Source organism: Canis lupus, chromosome 29 (genome assembly GCF_011100685.1).
Source record: "Canis lupus familiaris isolate Mischka breed German Shepherd chromosome 29, alternate assembly UU_Cfam_GSD_1.0, whole genome shotgun sequence".
NCBI lineage: Eukaryota > Metazoa > Chordata > Mammalia > Carnivora > Canidae > Canis > Canis lupus.
In genome coordinates this window covers 16,242,817-16,266,011 of record NC_049250.1, presented here as the reverse complement: position 1 = coordinate 16,266,011, position 23,195 = coordinate 16,242,817, and the positions used below count along the sequence as shown (strand labels likewise).

Sequence of the window (23,195 nt, the reverse complement as noted above, 5' to 3'; positions counted from 1 at the left end):
CTCCCCACCCCCTGGCCAGGAGCCACCGGTGGCTTCCCAGAAAATGTTTCCAGGCAGGTGGTGAGCAAAGTCAGGAAGGAAAACAACCACCTCAGGGAGAAGGGGAGACACAGGAGCTCTGTGACCTAAACTCTGGTGCAGAATTCACCTGCTCTGCAAGGTAGGACCATTTCACTCTAAGCCAAGAACTTGCTGTGCTTCACTGCATGCTGCCTCGCAGGCTGGCATGCACAAAGTGAGCCTCTGATGTTTTGCCCACTGGTATGGCCCTGGCTCTATGGGGATCACCTTGGTGATTACAGGGGCACCGTATGGCCATTTGTGGCAGTGTCTCTGGTTTCTGGCCTCTTCAAAGGGAGGTTATTTGCATCAAGTAGGGATCATAAGATCAGGGACCACCTCCATGAGGCTCTGAGCCAATACATTTCCAGATGAGCCACCTAAGCTGATCTGAAAGAACTGTGCTTATCTGGGCCACATTCATTCATTTTTTATTTTACTGGTTATTAAAAATGCCAGGCTCACTTTAGAAAAATGCGAAATACAGGAATATATAAGGAATATGTAAGGAGTATATAGTCCCACTATTCACACTGCTCCTGACCTTTTGGTTCCTGGGGTTTTCTCCCCCTCTAAATGTCTGTGAAGGGTTATTTATGAATATATACACTCTATATTGTTTTGTCTCCTTAAAGTAAAATCTCAAGTGAAATAAATAAGTAAAAGGGATGGACATTTTTACGACCCCTGCCAATTTACAGCTTCATCGGAAAGCCCTGCAGGGAACAATTACACTTTTCTGGTAACCTGTGAAAGCACTTACAAAAGTGTGCATGTTTGATGAATGTTTTTATCAGGAATAATAGAGGTAGTAATCCTGACATGCACTGCTCGGAAGTTCCTCCTGATATCTGCACTAAATCTCTTCTGCCGACTTAATGTCAAAGCTGTTCCTTCTTGTCTTGTTCTCGGTGAAAGAGAAAACAGCTGCTCCCTATTGTGTGTCTGACCCGCCTCCAGGAAGAAAACCAGTTGTCAAATCTCTCCTCGTCCTTTCAATGTCCTCTGATGCTGGCTACGTGAGCCTGAGTTGTTTGCTCAAGGCCCAATGTGACCCACAGAGCTTTTCTCCTGCTTGTGTTTTGCAGCCTCTCCGTCCTCGAGAGAGGACTCTGATGAAGGCTTGACCAGAGAGGAGTACAGAGATGACCTCACTTGCCCACAAGTAACATACTCCTATTTATATGCTCAAGACTCAACATGGTACCACACTGGAGTGCTGATTCATGGCTTACTGATTAAGTTGTACTTGGCCTTTCCTGTAAATAAGCAAAAAGAAAAGAGTTTCTATTGTCCATTTTGTAACCTCTTTGGGCTCTTCACCCAGAGAAAGCTTTCCTTCTATAAATGGGTCCCAGATGTATTGTGATCTTTTCAGGAAGGTAAGTATGGAGAAGAGAGGACATTGATTTTAATGATGTGTAAATCTAAAATGAGATGATTATGGCCAATGTCTTGAAATTATTATCTAGGAACCAGCCTTTGGCTTTTAATAGAATTTGCCTTTCTAATGATAAAATAATGAAAACAGGGTACTTGGCAGGCACTCACCATATGGTAGGCACTGTGTGAAGCATTTTGTTTATGCTTATTTAATTTCTCACAGTGACGCTATATAGTGGGCACTATGCCCCATTTTTACAGAGGAGAAATTAAGGGATTGAATGTACATGAAAATGGATCTTAAAACCTAATGATTAGTTTAAAAAAAGAAGCATAATGAGAAATACGGCATAATACCATTTATAAAAGTAGAAGATGTGAATATAAAACAACAAAGATTTTATAGGAGTATAGGTAAATGGAACACCAAAGATATTAGAGTGGTTATTTACAGAGAAGAGAGTGGGAAATGGGGATAACAGGAAATAAATAGCTAACAAGAGGTGTCTTGCCCATAGCAATAAGGACAATATGCCACAGAGTAAGCAGTATAATGCTTCAGCATTGCATCTGAGGTCCAAATGAAAAAAACAAGTAACCCTAAAATTTAAAGCAGGGAGATGGTAATAAATGGCTCCAGGTTACAGTTCCAGAGACCTGCACTCACCCAGCTGTCTTGCACCCGCCCTCTATGAGGGCCTGGCTTTACTAGTCTGTGAATCTTCAGTTCTTAAAAAGATATCTGCCACATAGCTAAATTTCTTTAGACTTCAAGCATTTTGCCTTCAGCAATTACACAGTTTATATTTGATCTTGAGGAAGGGTGGATTAACAGTATTTCTTATATGCCAAACTTAAGTGTGAGCAAAACAGCCAGCCATTCATGCGTTTGTTCATTGAGTTTGTACTGAATGTTTATTATGTGCCGGGCACTGGGCCAGGCAGAGGGCAGGGATGAATGAGCCAGTACTCAGGTCTGAGTGAGCTCCCAGCTACTGAATCATTCTCTAACTACCATCATACACATCTTTCTCCTCCTGCTATCCACTTTGCATACCCACAGAACTCAGATAGGCAGCTGGAACCTGCACAGGATTTTCTAAAGCATTAACAAACATTTCTTAAGACCGTTTGGATTTCCACAAAGAAATAGTGCTACCATGGTGGACCACACTCATTTTTGTTACTGGGGATTGATTTTTGTTGTAGTCAATCTTATAAAACGGATTGACTGAAAAAGAACAACAAATATCGCAACCACCCTACTAAATGTGGCAAAATCTGCCTTGTTGACTAATGTGGTACCTTCTCTTCCTGAGGCCAGGAGAATGTTTTAGAGTTATATGAGGAAGGAGGTCATTCTGTAAGAAAAGATTCTGTGGCAGTGGGCAGTCACAACCCCCCAGGAGTTCAGGCTTTGTTTATACTTGGTTGGAATTGCCTGACTTACCTCAATAGTTTTACAGGTGTCCTCCAGCTGGCTGATCACTCCCTGGACACGATCATTGCTTCCCACAAGGACTGCAATGCCATCACTTAGCTCAGACTAATGAAGGGAAAAGAGAGATGCAAGATTTTAGGAGTTTTCTTATCATCACTGATTTTGGATAAATCACAGTATTGTCCTCATGGATTTCTAATCCAGGGTCCATTGAAACCCTTGGTAATAACAATAAGGCTTAGAAGGTCTGTCTACCACCTACCCTTGTAAATCAAATTTTGTATAGATGTGTATATAAAGGTGCATCTGTCTGGGAAGAGATTTTATAGTTTTCACCAAATTCTTAAGAGACTGTGACCCTGCTAAAAAAATTTTAAACACTGAATTATAGACTATAGATACAGAATAGCATATTCAGGCTAAGAAATTATGAATATTATTTATAAATTCAGGGACTGAAAATGAATTATTTTCTTAGCGTAACTCAGGATCCATTTTATTAGGGAAATGTAGTTTTTAATTCACATTTATTCACTTACCCAACATACTGTGTACCTTCTATGTGCTAGTTGCACAAAGACATACATACTAGACTAAATCATTGCAAATGTGAAACTGTCATTGGTTCTAAGGGAGAATTTTCTTTCTTTTTTTTTTTCTTAGTATCATTATTGTTTTTTTATTAAACATTTTTTTATTAAACATTAAACATTTTTTTCTTTTTTATTTTTTTATAAATTTACTTTTTATTGGTGTTCAATTTGCCAACATATAGAATAACACCCAGTGCTCATCCCATCAAGTGCCCCCCTCAGTGCCCATCACCCAGTTACCCCCACCCCCCCGCCCACCTCCCCTTCCACCACCCCTAGTTCTTTTCCCAGAGTTAGGAGTCTCTCATGTTTTGTCTTCCTCCCTGGTATTTCCCACCCATTTTTTCTCCTTTCCACTTTATTCCCTTTCACTATTTTTTATATTCTAGGGGAGAATTTCCAACTTGAAATTCCTCTCCTCAGGATCCCTGGGTGGCGCAGCAGTTTAGTGCCTGCCTTTGGCCCAGGGCGTGATCCTGGAGACCCGGGATCAAATCCCACGTCGGGCTCCCGGTGCACGGAGCCTGCTTCTCCCTCTATGTCTCTGCGCGCTCCCCCCCCCCCCTCTCTCTGTGTGGCTATCATAAATTAAAAAATAAAGAATTAAAAAAAAAAAAAAGAAATCCTCTTTTGACACAAAGAGACTCCATTGTTTGTATTTACCCTTTTCCAAGACTGGCTATGGAACACCAGGCAGTGGGGACTTAGGAGACCTACCTGCTTGGTCCAAGTTTGCTTTTAACTTCGTTATGATGTTGGGCAAACATGTAATCAATTTAGACTCTAATTTTCTTGGATATAAAATGAGAAGATTGGACCAGAACAGTGGTTGTAAAATATTTTAAAGCTCCAGAACCCTTTCTTCAAAAGGAAGGTAATATGAAATTCCAGTAGGTAAAAGTGAAGCCGCTTTGCCCAAACAGGAACAGGGTGGAAGAAGTCCTGCCAGTCTGTCCTATGTTCATCCCATAGGAGTCTCTAGGGCTCTTAGGGAAATAGGATGAAACAAATGCCACTCAGTTCTAACACACCATGATATGAGCTGGGTGGGTGAGTGTAGGAGGAAGAGGGGGAAATAAATCATAAGTGGACTGAAAAATAAATAAATGTTATAGATTACTTGCTAAACCCTGCTTCTTTAGCAGCTACTGGTTATGGTTATGGCTGGTGTTGCCCAAAAGTTTGGCTTTCAAATTTGATTCCCACTTTGATCCTCATAGTAAGACACTGACCAAATCTGGAATCTATGATTCTTCACAGAAAGAAGCTGAGCTATGGAGCTGCTCACACTCTAGATGACAGGAGCTGCTGCATCTATCTGAGCATGCAACCGCATATTTATTTGCACGAAATCGGCAAGTTGCTACTTGAACCAGGTTGGCAGGTGAGCAATAAGCCAGGGGAAAAACTATAGTTGGTCACAATGAGAGCATTGAGGCTGAAGCTGAGGCCCTGGGATGGGGGCATATGCCAAATTCAAGGAGGCCTTTTTGCAACTGGCCTAGGTGGAAAGGCTAGGAGGCCAGTCAAACCCAGTCTTAAAGCCTAATGCGATAGGAATTGGGGATAAAAGGCCTAGGAGGGCTGTGGCAAACAACCTTTTGTTAGTGAATGAAGAAAAATTTCTGTGACTGGAGTGAAAAGTTATCCTTTTCGTATCTATCACCTGAACTTCAAATGCTCAGACCAGGTGCCAACACACTACTTGCCTTCAGCAACTTCAGCACAAAAACAGTGACCTTTGCCATCTGTGCACCTTCCTGGCCCTTGGTACCCCTTCCCTCTCTAGCAGTCCCCTTACTCTCCAGGAGATCTCTTGACTGGCCATGTGCTCACCAGTAGTGCACCCCTTCCCACTCCACCCTTCACACCACCTAGCCTCAGGGCTGCCTGGCTTGGGCGGTCCTCTTCAGTGAAGGGAGCCACTCACATAAGCACTTAGAAGGGGCTGCAAAGGAGGAGCCGCAGGGGGTGGAGAGGCTCCGTTACCTTCTGCCTCTGGAACACATGAGTTAGGGGTGCCACCTGGCAATCCTTGTGTGCCCCAAAGACCTTGCACAGAGAGCAGGTGGGCACTTCACAGTTCAGACAGTAGATGTTGATGCGTTCTTCTTCATGCTCCTCACACATGGGCTGGTCAGACTTCTTTTCTGGTCTGGGAGGAGGTAAGCAGATAAATGTGTCAGCTCCCATGGGGCCAAAGCAGGGAGGGGTGATTAGCATTGCTATTCCAGAAAACTCCCACAGTACCTTTCTTGTGCTCAGAGCCCTCAAAATTTAGTTGCCCTGAGGGCTTAGCAGTGGTGTGCTGATAGATGTCCAGCAACCAGCCTGGCATAGGGGGTAGGACTTGGACACTCTGATCTGTAGTATTTGACAATTTCTGTGGTGAGTGTTCCCATCATGGCTGATTTCAAGTTATTGAGGGTTCCACACATGGCTAGTGAAATTCCTGAAAGTTGACCACTGGATTTTTGTGTTAGGAGGGTGATCCAGGACTCTCTCCATACACTCAAGTCTCTTGAGATACTTTCCAATTATGGCAAAAGAGGGAGAAGTTGTTGGTAAATGAAATCCCAAGTTTCCTCCAGCTTGGCAGAAGCGCTAGATCCCAACTCTCCAACCTCAGGCAAACACCTTTCCCACCGAAAGGAGAAGGGAGAGGAGCCCAGATCTCCGGTTATTAGTTTAGGCACTAGTGGGAAGTACCTTTGTGTAAGAAGGAAAATATCAGCATGCATGTCATTAATTTGTTTGAGTCTCTTTCTGCCATTCAGAAAATTAAATGTAAATAATTTCCTGAGTGAGGACTTGGCACGGACTGAGAGTGGGTAGTTTGTACTCAGTGAAGGGGCACAATGCTTTAAGCAATAAGAAAAATGCAAAATGCTGTTCTGGGAGGTGGTGGTAACCTTGGAAATAAGGATTTTACAGATAATCCTCAAGTTTCAGTTTTTCCGACAGCTCAGCATCAGCCAAAACTTTCTGAAACTGCAACAGGTAATAATGGAGCGTTGGATTTGTGTATGTTAGTGAGATGATAACCAAGGGATGAGGAATTGAAAACACGAAATGGGAGTGACAAGTCATTGCTATTTAAGAATAACCTATTAGCTGTAGAATCACCTGAAGTGGCCGAAGGTACAGCACATGGTAGGACCCTGTCTATTTCCCTGATGATCAGCATGGCTTATGTATTATGATCAAGATCAAAATTACACCAAATCAGGGCAGCCCTGGTGGCTCAGTGGTTTAGTGCTGCCTTTAGCTCAGGGCCTGATCCTGGAGACTCAGGATCGAGTCCCATGTCAGGCTTCCTGCATAGAGCCTGCTTCTCCCTCTGCCTGTGTCTCTGCCTCTCTGTGTGTGTGTGTCTCTCATGAATAAATAAAATCTTTAAAAAAAAAAAGAAAAGAAAGAAATCTTTAAAAAATTATGCCAAATCGTGGTGCTCTAGGCCTCATCTGGAAAATATGGTGAGAGGTATGGGTGTGGCCTACTTCTGCAAAAACCTGAAATTCTTACATATCCTATCTAAAGATCGATGTTGTTAATAGTTTTCAGAGGTACCTGAAAAATGTAAATACAAATCCATAACCTTTCCTCACATTCCCAAACACATAGTTATTTAAAATCATGGTTATTTTAAAGATTTGGGACTGAATTTTTTCTATTGTTACCAAGATCCACTTTTTAAAAACTGCAGTTTTAATGGCCATGAAATGGATTATTATGGGCCACTGAAGTCAGTTTAGGAGTCATGACCAGCATTGTTAAAATAAAAATAAAATAGTAAGTACTGTGAGCTACATAAGTAAGAAGACGGTAATGATATGTGAAACTTTTGTTTCTAGTGTAGATAGATGTGTATGTATATACATATGTGTGTGTACATTGTATGTAAGTACACTGGAAACAAAAGTATATATTTCATATCTATCTATCTCTATATCCATCCTGTACAGAAAGGAAGCTGGATTACAATGTAAAATGTACTTCTACTGTAAGACATGAATAAAATAGTTTGAAATCCATTGATATTGGTGTGTGGTACCATGTAGCTACAGCCCCAGAACTCAGAGAAGGGCAGAGAATATACTAATTTATATCTATGAATCACTAGGTAGGAGTCAAGTCAAGAGATTGGGCTGTTGGGAGAAGTCCTGGGTCTGGTAAGGAAATTGTATGGGCTTCCAGCTTCAAGGTTTCAGAATCTGGCTTTTGTAAAAGGAATTTTTCCCTGGTCTTGTAGCAATATGTTTTCCATGAAGTCTGTGGCCTCCTGACTTGAATTTCTGCTATATTTTTGGAAGTCAACCGAGAAAAGTAAATTCTGCCCAGGTCTATCTGTTTCCTCCACCAAAATGTGAGTTCTACAAGGGCAGGCTTGTTTTCTTTTTTGCTGGGTCTCCAGTGCCTAGAACAATGCCTTGCATAGAGTGCATACTCAGTAAGTATTTGTCGAATGAGAAATGAAAGAGAATTTGTGAGACTAATGGGCAGCATTTCTTGTGCTCTAACATAAAGCCACTCATCTGGGGAAGGCATGTGAAATATGGAGAAAAGCCAGGGTCACTTGGCACTCATGAGCACAGAGGAAGAAGCCAGACAACATCCTGAAGACTCCATTTATAAATGACATAGCCCTTTGGGGGTAATCTAGAGACTAGGAGTGGTGGTTTGGTCTTTGCTTGATCAAAGGCTTCTCCACCTCCAATACCTTCCCTCTCATGTATCTGTCTCATAATAATAAACGTCAAGCAAGTGTCTAGAGCACATTTACTGAAAAATGGCACAGGTGATACTTATGTGGGTCATCTCCCTGCAGCATTTCCTGAGGGCAGCCTTTGTCTCAAGTGCTATTCTGATGTCAACAGCTATGACCAGAGCTCAGGTATGTGAGTATATATCCTGAAAATGTGGCAGTAGCCATAGGCTATACGTTTAGTTTCGATTGTTATTATTTTTCCATAATTCGATAGAGGCTGATAGAACTTTTCCATATTCCTTATTAAGGAATAGATAAATAGAACTTTCCATATTCCTTATTAAGTTTCTCTTGTTTAGGTGGAAACAGAAGTCCAGGGGCATCCCCCACTTATAAATGGGTGAATAATAGAAACCTCTAGACAATTTAAAACCTGTAAGAGACTTGGATCAAACATGGTGTGTAGAATAAAGATGGAAATTCACTTTCATGAGGTGAGGGTATCTGGACTTTGGGCTCAGCTCCAGATGTGGGCAGTGGCCCCTAGCCATTCAGTGCCAGCTAGCCTCAAGGAATCTGTAGCCTGCTGTTTCTGGTCTCAAGTTTCTACGACCATCCTGGAGTTTCCTAAAGGGTGGACATCTGATCTTGATGAGGTATTGCAGGCACTGCCTTTAGAGTCAAACTGATCTCAAAGTTTAACTCCAGCTCAGCTTCTCCTGTGTGGCCTCAGGCAAGTTATTTAACCTCTTTCAATCTCCACTTTTATTCATATCTGAAGATTGGCCTAAGGGTCTTCTAATTAAATATGGCAGAATGAACATATGCCTTTTTTATTTGTGATTCCTGTGGAAATCCCACTAAAATTAGATTAAGGAAATTTTAAAAATCACATTCTAGTATAAGTCAGTAAGGACAAAAAATGAGGAAGCTGGAAGCAGATGAGAGATGTCAACCAACTGTTGGAAATTGAGAACATCTGGATGAAAGGAAGTGACCTACTTGAGTTGCATCTTATTTCTGCTAAGGGCCTGCAGGGGAGAAGCTTGCAAGGAGCAAGCTGTCTTGGGCTGTGCAACCCAAGAAAGACTCTGGAATTGCAGAAGCCAGGTACTCTGAAGGCAGGAATGTGTGGGAGGCTGAAAGTGGAGCACTTCTTGCATATTTGGGAGATTACTTGAGGATATGCTCCACAAACAACAACAACAACAACAGCAAAAAAAAAAAAAAAAAAAAAACCGCAGTAGAATAAGCCAACAAAGAAAGACATTGGTTCTAGGAAACAGGGATTCAACCCAGGAAAAGTAAAAGTAAGGTGAAGCCCAGCCACAGGAGGGTACTGTCCTGATCACCTGCAGTGAAAAGTTGATAGAGAAGGTCTAACCTGAAAAATCAAGAAATGGGAGTATAGGAGTAGTGTGTAGATGTCACTGGGTGATAGCAGAAAAACAGCTAAAACAATGAAAAGTGGTTGCCTCTGGGGAGTGGAGAGAGAGTTGGGGAGGCCTCATTAGAGGTCTTGTAGTACTATCTGAATTTTTTTTTTAATTTTCATTTATTTATGATAGTCACACAGAGAGAGAGAGGCAGAGGGAGAAGCAGGCTCCATGCACCGGGAGCCCGATGTGGGATTCAATCCCGGGTCTCCAGGATCGTGCCCTGGGCCAAAGGCAGGCACCAAACCGCTGTGCCACCCAGGGATCCCCTATTTGAATGTTTAAATGATGTATAGGAGTTAGCTTCAGTGAAATACTCAGAATTTTTAATCAGGTAATAATAATCACAATCATGAGATTTTTGTGAGAATTAAAGAATCATACATGAGGGGCACCTAGGTGGCTCCGTGGTTGAGCGTCTGCGTTTGGCTCAGGTCATGACTGATCCCGGGGTCTTAGGATCGAGTCCCACATCGGGCTCCTTCTGGGGAGTCCGCTTCTCCCTCTGCCTATGTCTCTGCCTCTCTCTGTGTTTCTTATGAATAAATAAAGTATTTTTTTTGAAAAAGAATTATACATGATTCATATGTAAAGCACCCTGAACAGTTGACACAGACGGTACATCTTATTTTTACTTATTATAAAGTTAATTATTATAGCTTTTATGATTAATAATAGCAAAATAAATTCCTTCTCTTGTCAAATCCCCAAACTGGGCTAGTTCAGCACCATGCAGAATTCCAGGTAAGAAGGCCAGGTGTTTTTGAGATGTACAATCTCTAGTCTTTCTGTGGGAGGTCAGAGTTGACCAGGCCCTCTCCTCTGTCCCCGATGATGGTGAGCCAGAGATAGATTCATCTCACTCTGTATAGCCAAGGTTATTCTAAGGAAGCCCAGGGTTCTGGGCTGGCGAAGCTGCCCTTGGGTTTATGCCCAAGTATCAATGCCTGCTTTTGCCATCAAGTAAAAGATGTCCCAAAGGCAGGTCTCGGGTTCAAGAAATAACAGCATAAGAACCTGATAATCTGAAAAACACCACTAGGGCATGGAGTTATGAGCTTCATTGTTGGAAATTTGGTTCATTTCTTCTATATGGTTTCTTCACCTTTGTGGTTTTGCTTATGCTGCAAGTTTTAACATCTCTTCTTATCTGGATTTCATAACATTATTGCTATTATTTCCCATGTTTCAAGCTCTCACTGTAGCAAGTAGTAAAACGAAATTATTGCAATAAGTAGAACATGTAAGAAGCTTGGGGTGTTGCTTCATCAGCTGGCACTTACAGAGTAACAATTCTATGCAAGACACTGTACTAGACATTGGATTGGTTGTTATATAAGCACTCTTAATAATTGTCTGGGTTATTAATTGACTGTTTTTTTTAAGAGACAATATGTGTATTTGCATAACATAATACAATCAGATCAGATCTGTGAAGTAACAGCAGCAACAATAGCACTTTCCTTCTTCTCCGGAGATTCTGGAAGCCAGGGAAATAGCTGACTCTGTGCTCTGCAATATGTCATTGGAAATTACTCTTCTTCCCCAAATCCATCTAGATCCTGGCACTATCTAATTTAGTTTGAATCTTAAGCAGGAACTAATAGCCATAATGATTATAATAATTATATGTTAGATTTATAGAACAGCTTTCCTTCTAAGACTGCAAGGCTCTTAGAGCCCTGCAGATGTTCCATAAATACATGTCTCCTAATAAGAATCACAATGAGCTCATTTCCAGATGGTCTCAATATTGCTATCAAGCTCTGTGGATTGGACCGACCTGTGTATAATTGAGAAAGGGCTCTTCACACCACGCCTTCTAGGAATGAACTCCTGCAGTGTTTGTTGTCTCTAGGAAAGGAACTCTATAGCCAATGTGATATAATGAGGAAGAAGCCTTTTTTTTTCTTTTTTTTAGTGAATGGATGCACGTATTGAGTATCAATCAATCAACAGGTGAGTGCTAAGAGTGTGAGGCAAATACAATCTAGAGACTAGAAAAACCTGAGTGCCATCTCTCCCCACCCCCCGGCCCCCAGGTCTCTAAACTTTAACTTGCTAAAGGACAGGACTCTGCATTGCTTTGCAACTTCCATACCATGACTAACTATATTTTGTTTTTAATAGGATCATCTAGACAATTTTCAGGTGAGATTGTCCAAACTAGGAACTGGACTTTTTTTGGAAAATGCCATTTTTATTAGTTTTCTTTAAAGTTTTGTACTGTAAGTTTTCTACTGCATAGAATCTGGAGCTACAAAGGACCTGTGGAAAAGTGAAGAGATGTCTAAAACATACATTATTACAAGGCTTAGAGGGGTGGAATGCATCATGCCTCTTTCAGTATTACTGAATGGATTAGTGTTAATGAATTACTTCATTATTGAGTTGATATAAAGTCTTGGGCACCAGCTCCCTTCCCCTTCTGTAAGCAATTCTCTCATTGGGAAGGCCTCACTTAGAAAACATTTTCCTATAAAACAATGTCTGTGATTGGCAAACAAGCATTTGGCATATTAATCCATTAGAACAAACAAACAAATAGGCAAAAGCAAGCTTCAAATGGGTTTGCCACATGGAGGAACAGTACCTGGTGGATTCCTGCTTGTAGATGTCAATGATATTTTCCACCAGCAGGTTCCTCTGAAGGCCATATATCCCATGTCTGTCCAGGACCACTTCGTGTCTACAGGATGGGCAGCGAAATCGGCCCCCTGATGCCACAGTGGTGCCTCCTCTTGTGGGCAAATACGGGTTAGAAGCCTGTTCTTGCCAAGCAAGGAAAGAGGAATTGAGTAATGCCACAGATAGCTTTTTCTGAGACTTCTTCTCACTCTTGGTTACTACAAACAACATCAACTTCTACTTTAAGCTGGCCATAAGAGAATCCCTTAGGGCCTTATCAGCAAGAGGTCCTAAAATACAGGACTTACCCACAGTCAAATGTACCATTTTCAGCACGAGGCAGTTTTCCATCCAATGTTTTCACAACCAAAAGTTCCAGCCAGAAACTCCAACATGAATGTCTTGGGCAGCAATTCATTTACAATTTGAAGCAGATTCAATGAACTGAGTTTTGTTTGTTTTTTTAAACAAATATGATTCTTAGTATTTAAGTAAAACTAGATTTGGGAGTAAGGAGGAGGCAGGCAACAAAGCACAAAGCAAATCATTTTAAAAAAAAAAGTTTTTCTTGAAAATGAATGTAGCCTTATGAAGTTTTCTAGAAGAATTCACCTAAAAGTTTAGCACTTGATTCAGAGAAAAGAGACTCTGTTTTTACCCCTTAAATTCCAAACAAACCTACCTGGAAAATATCACTGGCACATTTCCTACACAGGTTATGCTGACAGGGGAGAATAACCACAGGTTTCGTGAACATCTCTAAGCAGATAGGACAGATGAGTTGCTTCTCCAAGTTATCCATGGTCTGCTGCTCTTTAGAAAAAGACTTATAATTCAAAGATGCGCTCATCTCCCGGCCGTCCCCTTGTGCGCTGCCAGGGAAAGGGTGCTCCGGATGGTTCTGCAAGCGTTTCCTGGAAATAATTCCAAGGATTGGGTGATCAAGTGTCCTTTATGGTTTTTTCGGTGGAAGACATTGTTTCAGGCCCAGGTTCACAGGGGGAGCCGGAGCTGTTTTTAGCAGTGGTGGTGGGGGGGGGGGGGGGTCACGTGACAGCGGGCTGACTTGTCCATATAAGCCAGTGACAGGAGGACGGATTCTGACAGGTGACAGGGAACAGGAGCCAACATTCCTGCCCCAGGGAGTGAAGAGAGTGGGTGGGAAGAAGGATTACAAACCCCATTTAGACAGGGTTGTGAGGAGAGGGAGTTTGAAGCTGACAGTTGTCACAACAAATGCAAATGTGCATGCCTAGTCACTGAGCCATGCCCTCTGTGAGCGCTCAGTAAGAACGCGGTGACGGATTTCTCCAGGACTGGAGAGAACATAGCCCAAGAATCTAACTGGATGATGAATGCCATTTCTGTCCTGAGAGTTTAGGCAGCAAGGGACCCAAAGTAGCATGATCGTACTGTCTTAAGTGAAAACCAACAAAATTTGTCCTGAAAATCATTCTCCTGGCTTTACAAAGGCAATCATCTAAAAAGACTTGCTTGACATTGATTTTTTCATCTTTGCTAAGAGTTATGGTCTAAGAAAAATTCCAGTTTAACCACTGATTTCAACCCCTTTCACCATAAGAGTATCTATGAAAAAAAATCCAAACACTGGTTGATGATCCCATTAAAAAAAAAAAAAAGTTGTGAATAAAATTCTAGTACTTTTTTCTTCTGCATCATTCTCCCTCCTCCTTAACCCCCTCTTTCATCCTGTACACCTACAACCCCCTCCTCACACCAAAAACACAAAGAAAACTTGGCAATCTTTTAAAGTTTAAATTTAGTTTGCAGCAATAATCAATAATGAAGTAATAACTGGCATGTGGGGTAGCAGACCCATTATTTCATTTTTCCATAAAGTGGGAACAGATGTCAGTGCTATTGCCAACTGAAGTGAAAATGCTTCCATACCTGGGTTTTAACTGGTCTGAAATACTACTACACCTCTTTTCATTTGCCTCCTTCTCCAAGTGGATTTTTCAAATGATAGTTTCCCTGGTCATTTCTAATATTCTTGGTCTGCTCTTGAGTCATAAATAGAAATCCTGATATTTGCCAGGATTTTGTGAAAGAACTGTTTTATCAATATATAGTTATTTAAAAATTAAAAATAAGATAAAAAATGAAAAAGAGATACATATACGTTTATATGAGATGAATGTGAAGGTCTGTTTATCCTTGATCTAAAAATATTCAAAGAGTGAACACATTTTGTCAATATATCACCAGTGTGTACTTAGTCACCAGTAAAGAGTAGGCCAGTGTGACTGGTTATCTATGGTCTCATTGCTGTGTGCAGTGAGAGCTTATTGAGAATCTAATAAGCTCTATTAACTAATAATAAGTTACATGTATTCATAAACATTTCAGGCATCTTAGGAGAGAATCTTGTTATTCCTTTCAATATCTATTTAGCAACTCCAATAAAAAAGGGAATTGGTGACACTTTTTTTTTTACTGAGTTAATACAGTTCACCTAGTATAGGCAGGTGAATGCAGGATGTGAGTTATTTTCTAGGAAAGATAAAGATTCTACAGTAAAAGACTCTTCAATCTAAGGAAAAGCACTTTAATAATGTACAATGTAGCTGAGCCTATGCTTATTAAAGGAATTCATTCTTTCAAAAAATACTCATTGACTGTTCATTATGTGTCCCCACTGTGATTAGCCCTGTAGATTGAAAGACAAGCGTAGTTCTGTGGATTGAGCTCAAGGAGCTCAGTTTAACAGCAGAAACAAGACATTTATATACAGAACCATAGCACAAAACAAAATGTGATAAAGAGCTACAGAATTTCAGAGTTGGGATACTCAGGAGGGGTTCATGGGTGGGTGGTATTTGTACTGATCCACTGAGAATTTAGATGAATGGATGTAGAGTTAGGTGGGGGGCATAGTTGGGGTTTTCCAAGGGAAGGTACCAAGCAAAGACAGTAAGGCACAGGAGTGTGGAGTGCGGGGAATGCTCAGAGCATGTGATGCTTTGGGCTGGAGTGCAGAGCATGCTGCTGGCACATTGGCAGGACACAAATATTGGGCTACAGAGTTTTTAACACTTAATAAATTAGGCAACAGGAAGTTGTTGAAAGTTTCTCACAGAAATGTTTCCATGAGAGCTGTGCATTAGTTAGATTAGTCTCACAGTGGTGGTTGGGATAAATTAGAGTGCAGGTGACCTAGATAAAGACCAGATGGGAGGTTGTTGCCAATAGTCTAGGTTAGGGGTCATGATGCCCTGGCACTGGGCAATGGCAGTGGGGAAGGAAAGGAGGAAAGGGACTCTGAGGCTGTGAATTAGAATCCACAGGGGTGACTCAGATGCTCTGAGTCTGAGCAACCATCAATGATGCAGTGAGAGCTGCACAGTGAGTCAGGAGACAGTCCTTCTAATCCACCTTCTATGTCTATCTCGCTTTGTGGTCTTGGGAAACTGACCTCAACCTAGCTGAATTTCAATTTTTTTTAATCTGTGAGTCAGTGGTATTCATAACCTAGCTTAACAATATTTGTAGGGAAAAAAGAAAAACCTTTGAAATATTAATTTTGACATTGATAGTCTTCAATTCAATTATTTGATGTAAAGTTGATCCCTATCCTGTCCTCTGTTTTTCTTTCTTGCTTTATACTTTTTCTTAGAACTGCCGCTAGGAGGTGACCCAGCAAACTAGCAAGAAATTCACAGGACTAAAAGTCAAGTTGATGGGTTATTATCACTTTCCCCCTCTATACTCTTTTCTCCATTCTCTGCTCCTCCCCACTCTCAGAGACCAGCAGTCCATGGGGTGAGCATGTGAACGGAGAGTGAGACATGGAAGTAGCACTCTGCTCTAGGGAAAAACAAGAAAATTTTAGTCTGCTCCCAAATCATTCACAGAGTCTGAAAGATAGGGAAAGTCTGAAACTGCATCAGATTTGCAATCAACGTGAAGACTCTGGGATTTGGAGTGGATTTGCACCTCCACAGAGACATAAAAACCAGATTAGTCTCCTGAAGGTATCCTGGACTGTACAGGAGTGATGCACAACTTTCTCCCCTTCTCAAACTCCCACCCCACAATTAGAACAGGAGATTGAAACCAATTGGGGACAATTACATGGGGAGTTGGTTTAGTTGGAAGCCCCAATTGTCCCCCATTCCTAAGTCCTACCAAACTAGGGCAACGGTATGTTTACACACATTGAGAAGCTGAAACAAAACCAAATCTGCTCTTACTTCCTGAAGGACCAGCAGTTTCCAAATCCCCCAGATAAGTCAGGGGAAGCAAGATAGGTCATTAAGAACCTGACTATATGCCCAACAGCAGACTTGGAATTAAGGCATGATAGCAGAAAGAAAAGACTTTTGACCTCTTTCAACATCTAGCTACCAGGCCAAATGGACCCAGACTTCAGGAGACAGAGAATAAGAGTGAAATGTGGATTTCAGTGTGTTCTCCCCGGTAAGGAAAAAAAGGGGTTCTAAAATCTGTTCTTTTTAGTACTATAGTTGACCCTTGAACAATAACATATATGGATTTATTTTGTAGCACAGTACTATAAGTGTACTTTCTCTTCTTTATAATTTTCTTAATAACATTTTCTTTAATCTAGCTTACTTCATTGTAAGAATATAGTATATAATACATACAACAGAAAATATGTTTATTTATTATTTATGTTATCAGTAAGGCTTCTGGGCAACAGTAGGATATTAGTAGTTAAATTTTGGAGGAGTCAAAAATTATATACAGATTTTCAACTTGCATGGGGATTAGCATCCCTAACCTCCACATTGTTCAAGGACCAACTGTGTACTGCCACAACAAATATAATAAATACGTATAGAGTACTAATCACTTCTTACAATAGGCATTATCATTTCCATTGAGCCAACTGTAGCTCAGCAAAGTAGTTGCTCAGTAATATGGCTGCTAGTTATGAAGCAGATTCAGAGACACATCTTTTGCCTACAGAGCAGATGACCTCACCCACTAAGCTATACCACACCCATGCTCTACAGCACACTACCCATTAGAATTTTCTGCAATGATGTAAATGTTCTATATCTGTACTAACTTCTAGCCACAGGTGGCTATTGAGTACTTGGAAAGTGTATAATGCAACTTGAAATCTGAGTTTTTAATTTTCTGTAATTTATACTTATGTCTAAACAACCATATATGACTAGTGGTTACCATGAGACATAAATGAATATGTGATATAAAAAAATCTTGGGGGATCCCTGGGTGGCGCAGCGGTTTGGCGCCTGCCTTTGGCCCAGGGCGCGATCCTGGAGACCCGGGATCGAATCCCACATCGGGCTCCCGGTGCATGGAGCCTGCTTCTCCCTCTGCCTGTGTCTCTGCGCCTCTCTCTCTCTCTGTGACTATCATAAATAAATAAAAATTAAAAAAAAAATTAAAAAAATCTTGGGGGGAAACTGGAGTGTATTTAAAAGAGTTATTTAAAAGATTCTCCAGTAGGAACAGGATCCCCTTCTTTCAGTGAGTTTTATACTTCCTGGTCAGAATAATATGAATTTCTCACCCCAGAATAATTACAAGAGCAACATCAACTCTTCATTCCAACTTGCAAAACAAAAGAGACAATTCCGGGAGTATGAGGCATCAGAAGAGTTCTAGGGACTCAGCATCAGTAGGGCCAACTTTCCTGAGGATTCCAGAGTGTTCTCAGCATTTATTTTATTTATTTATTTATGTATGTATGTATGTATGTATGTATGTATGTATTTAGTTAGTTATTTTTGTTCTCGGCATTTAATTTACCCATGTTCTCTTTGTCTCTTTAGCATAGGTAATTGCAAATCCAGGTACTTGGAAAATAACCAAGGCTTAGCTCAAGGAGCTAGTCATTCATCAAATAGAGCAGTGGACTTATGGTCAAATGGAAGGTGAAGCTAAAAAGAAGTAAAAATTGATAAAGTTTAAAGCAAAGCAGTTAGAGAGTGAAACCCTGCTGGAAAAAGCAAAAGTAACTAGAATGCTGATCTTTCTTCTAGGTCAGCATCTAAGGTAGAGAGGAAGGAGAATTCTTCCTTCTTGTACCAATCAGAAGTGAGAAAGTTAGTGGCTGACTAAATCACTAAGACGGGGAAAGGACGCCAGGGGGTGTGATTGTGGAAGCAGAGAATTAGGGACTGCTTAACAAGGAGGTTTAGTTAGCCTGGAGCACCAGGGCATGAGTGAACCAGGACTTTCAGCTCAGCTCCAGCACCAGTTATATCTCTTGAATATCACTATAATTCCATGCCAAAACAAAGGCCATTGCTTAATATTGTACAGACCAGTTCCTCTTAAACTAAGACAGTGAGATTATTAATTCTTCCCTGCAATATCCATCTGTTATCCATCTATCTATCCATCCATCTCTCTTTCCCTCCCTCCTTCCCTCTATTAGTGAGAACTTAAATACATGAACAGTGGGGATAAGGCAGCATTTCATTTAAGATTTAGATGAGCTGGTGTTCCAAGAGCCAGGCTCTGTTGATTAGTCCTGCTAGGTATAACTCATCTGACCACATATGTATAGTATGTTATTTCCTCTGGTATTCTGGGGCTCAAGGTATGATCTAGAAAAGCATTTTCTAACCAACTTTACAAGTTACCTGAAAAAATATAACCCAGAAGTCTCTTTCCAGTAAAAGGACTTTTGCAATCTTCTTACACCAAGGACTCAACTCATGACATCTACAAAATAAAGATAAAATAATTACTCCTCCAAATCTGTTTTTTATACATTTATACGTTTTAATTCATCGTGAATAATCTCTGAAGCTATGTTAGAAAATTAACATATTTTACTTTTCTCTGAACATTTCTTGGCATAATTCACATGCCAGAAATGAATAGTGACAGTCTCAACAAGTAGCAAATACTTTAGCCTAAGGCCTTCCCAATGGTCATGCCTGAACTCTAGGCCCTCTTCACCCTACCCTTCAGTTACACAACCCTCTTCATCTTCCCTCCACCTACAGCCTCCTGATTGATTTTTTGGAATTTATTACTGCTTTCTGCTATCTGTTCCTCATATGTCACTCCCTATTTAAATCCCACCTTAAAAAAAAAGAAAAAAAAAATCCCACCTTGATCCTGTTACCTGTGGTATAAAAACATTAATCTTCACTGTGGTCTCTAAGGCCTGATATGATCTGGCCCCTACCTACCTCTCTAACTGTCCAATATAAATAAGATGTGAGTGACAAATATGAGACATATATATAGTTCTAAATTTCTAGTAGCCACATTAAAAAACAGAAACAGATGATAATAATGTTATTAATATATTTTATTTAACACTCCCCAAATATAAACTATTATTTCAACATGTAATCAATATTTTAAAAAATGATATTTCTGTGAATAGAGATAGTTTTACTTCCTCCTTTCCAATCTGGAGGTCTTCTACTTCATTTTTCTTGCCTTATTGTACTGGCTAAAAAAACCTAAGAATGGAGATCTTTGCTTTGTTCCTGATTTTGGGAGAAAAGCATTCATACTAAGTATAATGCTAACTGTGTGTTTTTCATGGAAGCCCTTTGTCAGGTTGAAGAAGTTCCCTTCCAAGTTTGCTGATAATTTCAAAATCAGGAGTGGATATTGAATTTTGTCAAATGCTTTTTCTACATCTGCTGAAATGATCATGTGGTTACTCTTCCTTAGCCTGTTTACAATGATGAATTATGTTGATTTTTGAATGTTGAACCAGTCTTGTATTTTTGGAATAAATCCCATTTGGTCATGATGCACTTTCTTTTTTATGTGTTGTTGGATTTAACTGGCTAAAATTTCGTTTAAAATTTTTGCCTTTATGTTTATGAAGGATACTGGTCTATAGTTTTCTTTTTTAAATAATGTCTTTGCCTGGTTTGGGGATCAGGATAAGGTTGGCTTCATAAATTAAGTTGGACAGCATTCCCTCTCAATTTTCTGAACGTCTGAGTATAATTGGTATTATTTTTTCCTTTACTGTTCGATAGAATTCACCACGGAAACCATCTGGGCCTAGTGTTTCCTTTATGAGAAATGTATATGAGTTAATACATGTAAAGTAACTAGAACTGTGGTTGGCTTATAGGAAGTGTTGTTAGCTGTTAATTTTTTAAAATGTGCCTATATTTTCAATTAAAACTTATAAATGTTTACTGAAGAAATTATACAATATTTTTAAAGTTTAAAGAAGAAAAAGATCACAGTAATGCTACTATCAAAAGGTCACTGCTATTATTATTTTAATGTGTTCTTAAGCCTTTTCTTCAGATAATTAATGCTTGTTTGTATTGGTATTGTTTACATTGCCCTGTACCAAATTAATTAGCTTAACATTTGGTTAACATTTCCTGCATCAATAGTTCTTAAGTATAATTTCAATGGTTATATATACTCCATTATATGGTCATACCATAATTTATTTAACTATCATTTTGTATTTTTAGGATTGTTCTATTTTCCCTCCACAGTAGATCCAAGCATCTTTTTCCTGCACTTCCACATATATCTGTATGAACACACATGCAAACCCTCAGAATATTCCCTCCAGGCCTTCCCTTTATAGTACTGATCACGTACACTGGTAACAGTTAATGTTTTTATATACACATATATACGTAAAGCCTGTAATAAGGGCTTTACATGTTACTTCTCAATTATAAGTAGGTACCATTATTATTTGACCCCTATTTGACAAACAAGGAAACTGAAGTACCAACATGTCAAGCAACTTGTCCAATGTCACCCAGCTAGGAAATGTGAAAGCTAAGAAAGGCCATCAGATTTCACAGTCCACATGATTAAGTGCTATGCAACAGTGCCCCTCAGCTTATAACTTTGGACTTTTGGCATGAATTCCATTCCACACCTGAGGTGCTGATCCTGAGATGTTGTTTAAGTTCTTGCCCAGCTCACTTGCCCCAAATATGTGATCTCTACCTGGATCTTGGGAGCATTCCTTCCACTCATTATCCATTTCTTGATCTTATAGTCATTTGTAATTTTACTGGCCAGCTCCTCCAGGCAGCCAGTGACAGCACTCATAATCTTAACTGGAAATTGGGACATATTATCTGATAAAAGGATTCCTTTTTCTACTCCGTAAATTTGTTTTCATGAAAATAATGATATATTTTAAATGAATCACTATACATTCAATTAAAGACTTTACTGAAAAGAGTAAAATGAGATAAAAATGGAGACTGCCATAGAAAATGAAAAGCATACCAATAAAATGCAGCAGGTCATACACAGTGGCAACAAAAATGTACAGGTTGCCTAGAACACTAAAAGGAACACGAGATAAAAGAATTGTCATTTGTTAATTGTAAGCCTCAAAAACGATAATATTTTCCCCTTTGTCTTTGAAAATGTATGTTTTGTGTTGGGGACTGCAGTGTGGTTTCAACAATGGCTATCTTCTAGTAAATTAGAATAGGGAGAATTTATTACCAGAAAAGCCTTTGTGTATGTTCTGTTCAATTTCTGAATCTTTCGGTGATTATGTGTGTATTTATTTTGCTCGTTTTTGTCTTGTCTTTGTTTAACAAAATAGATTAGCTCAGAATCAGCCCTAAATAGATCTTTTTTTTTTTTTTTTTCTCCAATAATTCCTTTTCAGTGCTGGTCTCCAATTCTCCGAAGTTGCTTCCCAGGAGGAAAATGGCATTAGAACCCTGCCCTTCACTTCCTCACCTCTCTTCAGGTACCCCTTGCTCTGTCCTATCCTGGTGGATCTGCCCACAGCTGGGCACCCCACTGAACTCAGTTGAGACGTAGCCCAATAGTTCTCGCTTCCTCGCCTCAACGCAAGAGTCAGGGAGTCAGCATCCTTATCCAAGTTCCGTGTCTTTTGTGTTGTTTTGCTTTTCTGTCGGCCCCCCTACATATGGGCTGTTCAGTACCAGGTGGGGCCCTGGAAGCGCAGCGATCGATCACAAATCACAAAGACAGGGGCAACACACATAACCGCCGTCTGCAGCCATTTTTGTACAGAAAAAGAACCAATTTCGTGAACTTCCCCAACTAAATGGGTTTAAAATTTTTAAGTTGTCAGAATAAACTCTGTCGGCACCCGTTATCCCTTGTCTGGGAAGTTTTAGGGAGCGCTGACCTCAAGCTCGCCCTCCCAATGGCGGACTTCAAGTTCTACCTCGAGTTGAAGGAGAATCGAAAGGAAAATTACAAGAGAGAAAAAAAAAAAAAAAGAAAAAGGAGAGCAATTGGAGGATGCGGGCATCGATCCCGCTACCTCTCGCATGCTAAGCGAGCGCTCTACCATTTGAGCTAATCCCCCACCGCTGGGCACGGCCGGTTATCTCTTCCTCTAGAGAGAGGTCAGAGCATTTAGAAAAAAAAGAAAATAATATATATATAAATATATATTTTTCGGATGTTCTTGATCTTGCTTTACAGCTAAGGCCAAAGGAACAAAAGCAACCACCCCTCTCCTTCGAGCCGGAATCGAACCAGCGACCTAAGGATGGCCACGGGCACGGCGCCTACAGTCCTCCGCTCTACCAGCTGAGCTATCGAAGGGAGCGGGGTGGCGCCGGGCTGGCTGCTCTTCATAATTGTTACTTTCTAAGCTTTGCGTGCTTCCGACCGCGTTTCTTTCGTGGATGGTTGATCCCCAGCTACTCTTCCAGCGAACGCCCCCCACGGCAGCCGGAGCGAGCTCGCGCGCTGGCCGCGCTCCGCAGAGCTCTGAGAGGCGCCGGCGGCTGGCTCGGGGGCCTTCTCCGCGCGCTCGGGGACTCGCAAACGCCGGAGACGACGTAGAGACCAGCAGGAGGCGGTGACCCGCGGCCGCCCAGCCGAGCGCAGACTCCCCGCGCCGATTGTTACGAGGACGATGGGTCCCCGCTTGGGGGATTCACAAAAGACTCCGCACGGGGCCTACTGCCGTAGGCCAAACCGGGAGCGAAAGGGCAAGCATTTCCAACTGTTCGTTGGAATGG

General features: G+C 40.8%; 1 protein-coding gene, 1 long non-coding RNA gene and 2 other non-coding genes across 9 annotated transcripts in view; 1 reads left to right on the top strand and 3 right to left on the bottom strand.

Moving 5' to 3' along the window:
• TRIM55 (tripartite motif containing 55) overlaps positions 1 to 13,282 on the bottom strand; it is a 44,614-nt gene extending 31,332 nt beyond the window's left edge. For 5 of the 6 annotated variants that reach the window (XM_038579417.1, XM_038579416.1, XM_038579414.1 and 2 more), the window contains exons 1-4: positions 12,932 to 13,280; positions 12,215 to 12,387; positions 5,467 to 5,632; positions 2,894 to 2,989 (exon numbers count right to left, since the gene is read on the bottom strand). In XM_038579417.1, coding sequence (XP_038435345.1) covers positions 2,894 to 2,989; positions 5,467 to 5,632; positions 12,215 to 12,387; positions 12,932 to 13,099 — 603 coding nt within the window. In that variant the 5' untranslated portion in view covers positions 13,100 to 13,280. Of the gene's footprint in view, positions 1 to 2,893; positions 2,990 to 5,466; positions 5,633 to 12,214; positions 12,388 to 12,931 lie in introns of all 6 variants that reach the window. The other variant, XM_038579415.1, reaches the window with a different exon arrangement.
• Positions 33 to 6,767, top strand: LOC119866707. Its single transcript, XR_005381038.1, has 3 exons — positions 33 to 160; positions 1,149 to 1,442; positions 4,738 to 6,767. It is a non-coding gene; the product is annotated as an uncharacterized LOC119866707 (long non-coding RNA).
• A 9,176-nt stretch (positions 13,283 to 22,458) lies between the features above and the next one.
• TRNAA-AGC lies at positions 22,459 to 22,531 on the bottom strand. Its single transcript has one exon. It is a non-coding gene; the product is annotated as a tRNA-Ala (tRNA).
• A 152-nt stretch (positions 22,532 to 22,683) lies between these two features.
• On the bottom strand, positions 22,684 to 22,773 carry TRNAY-GUA. Its single transcript is given in 2 exon segments — positions 22,684 to 22,719; positions 22,737 to 22,773. It is a non-coding gene; the product is annotated as a tRNA-Tyr (tRNA).
• Between the last annotated feature and the right edge of the window lie 422 nt (positions 22,774 to 23,195).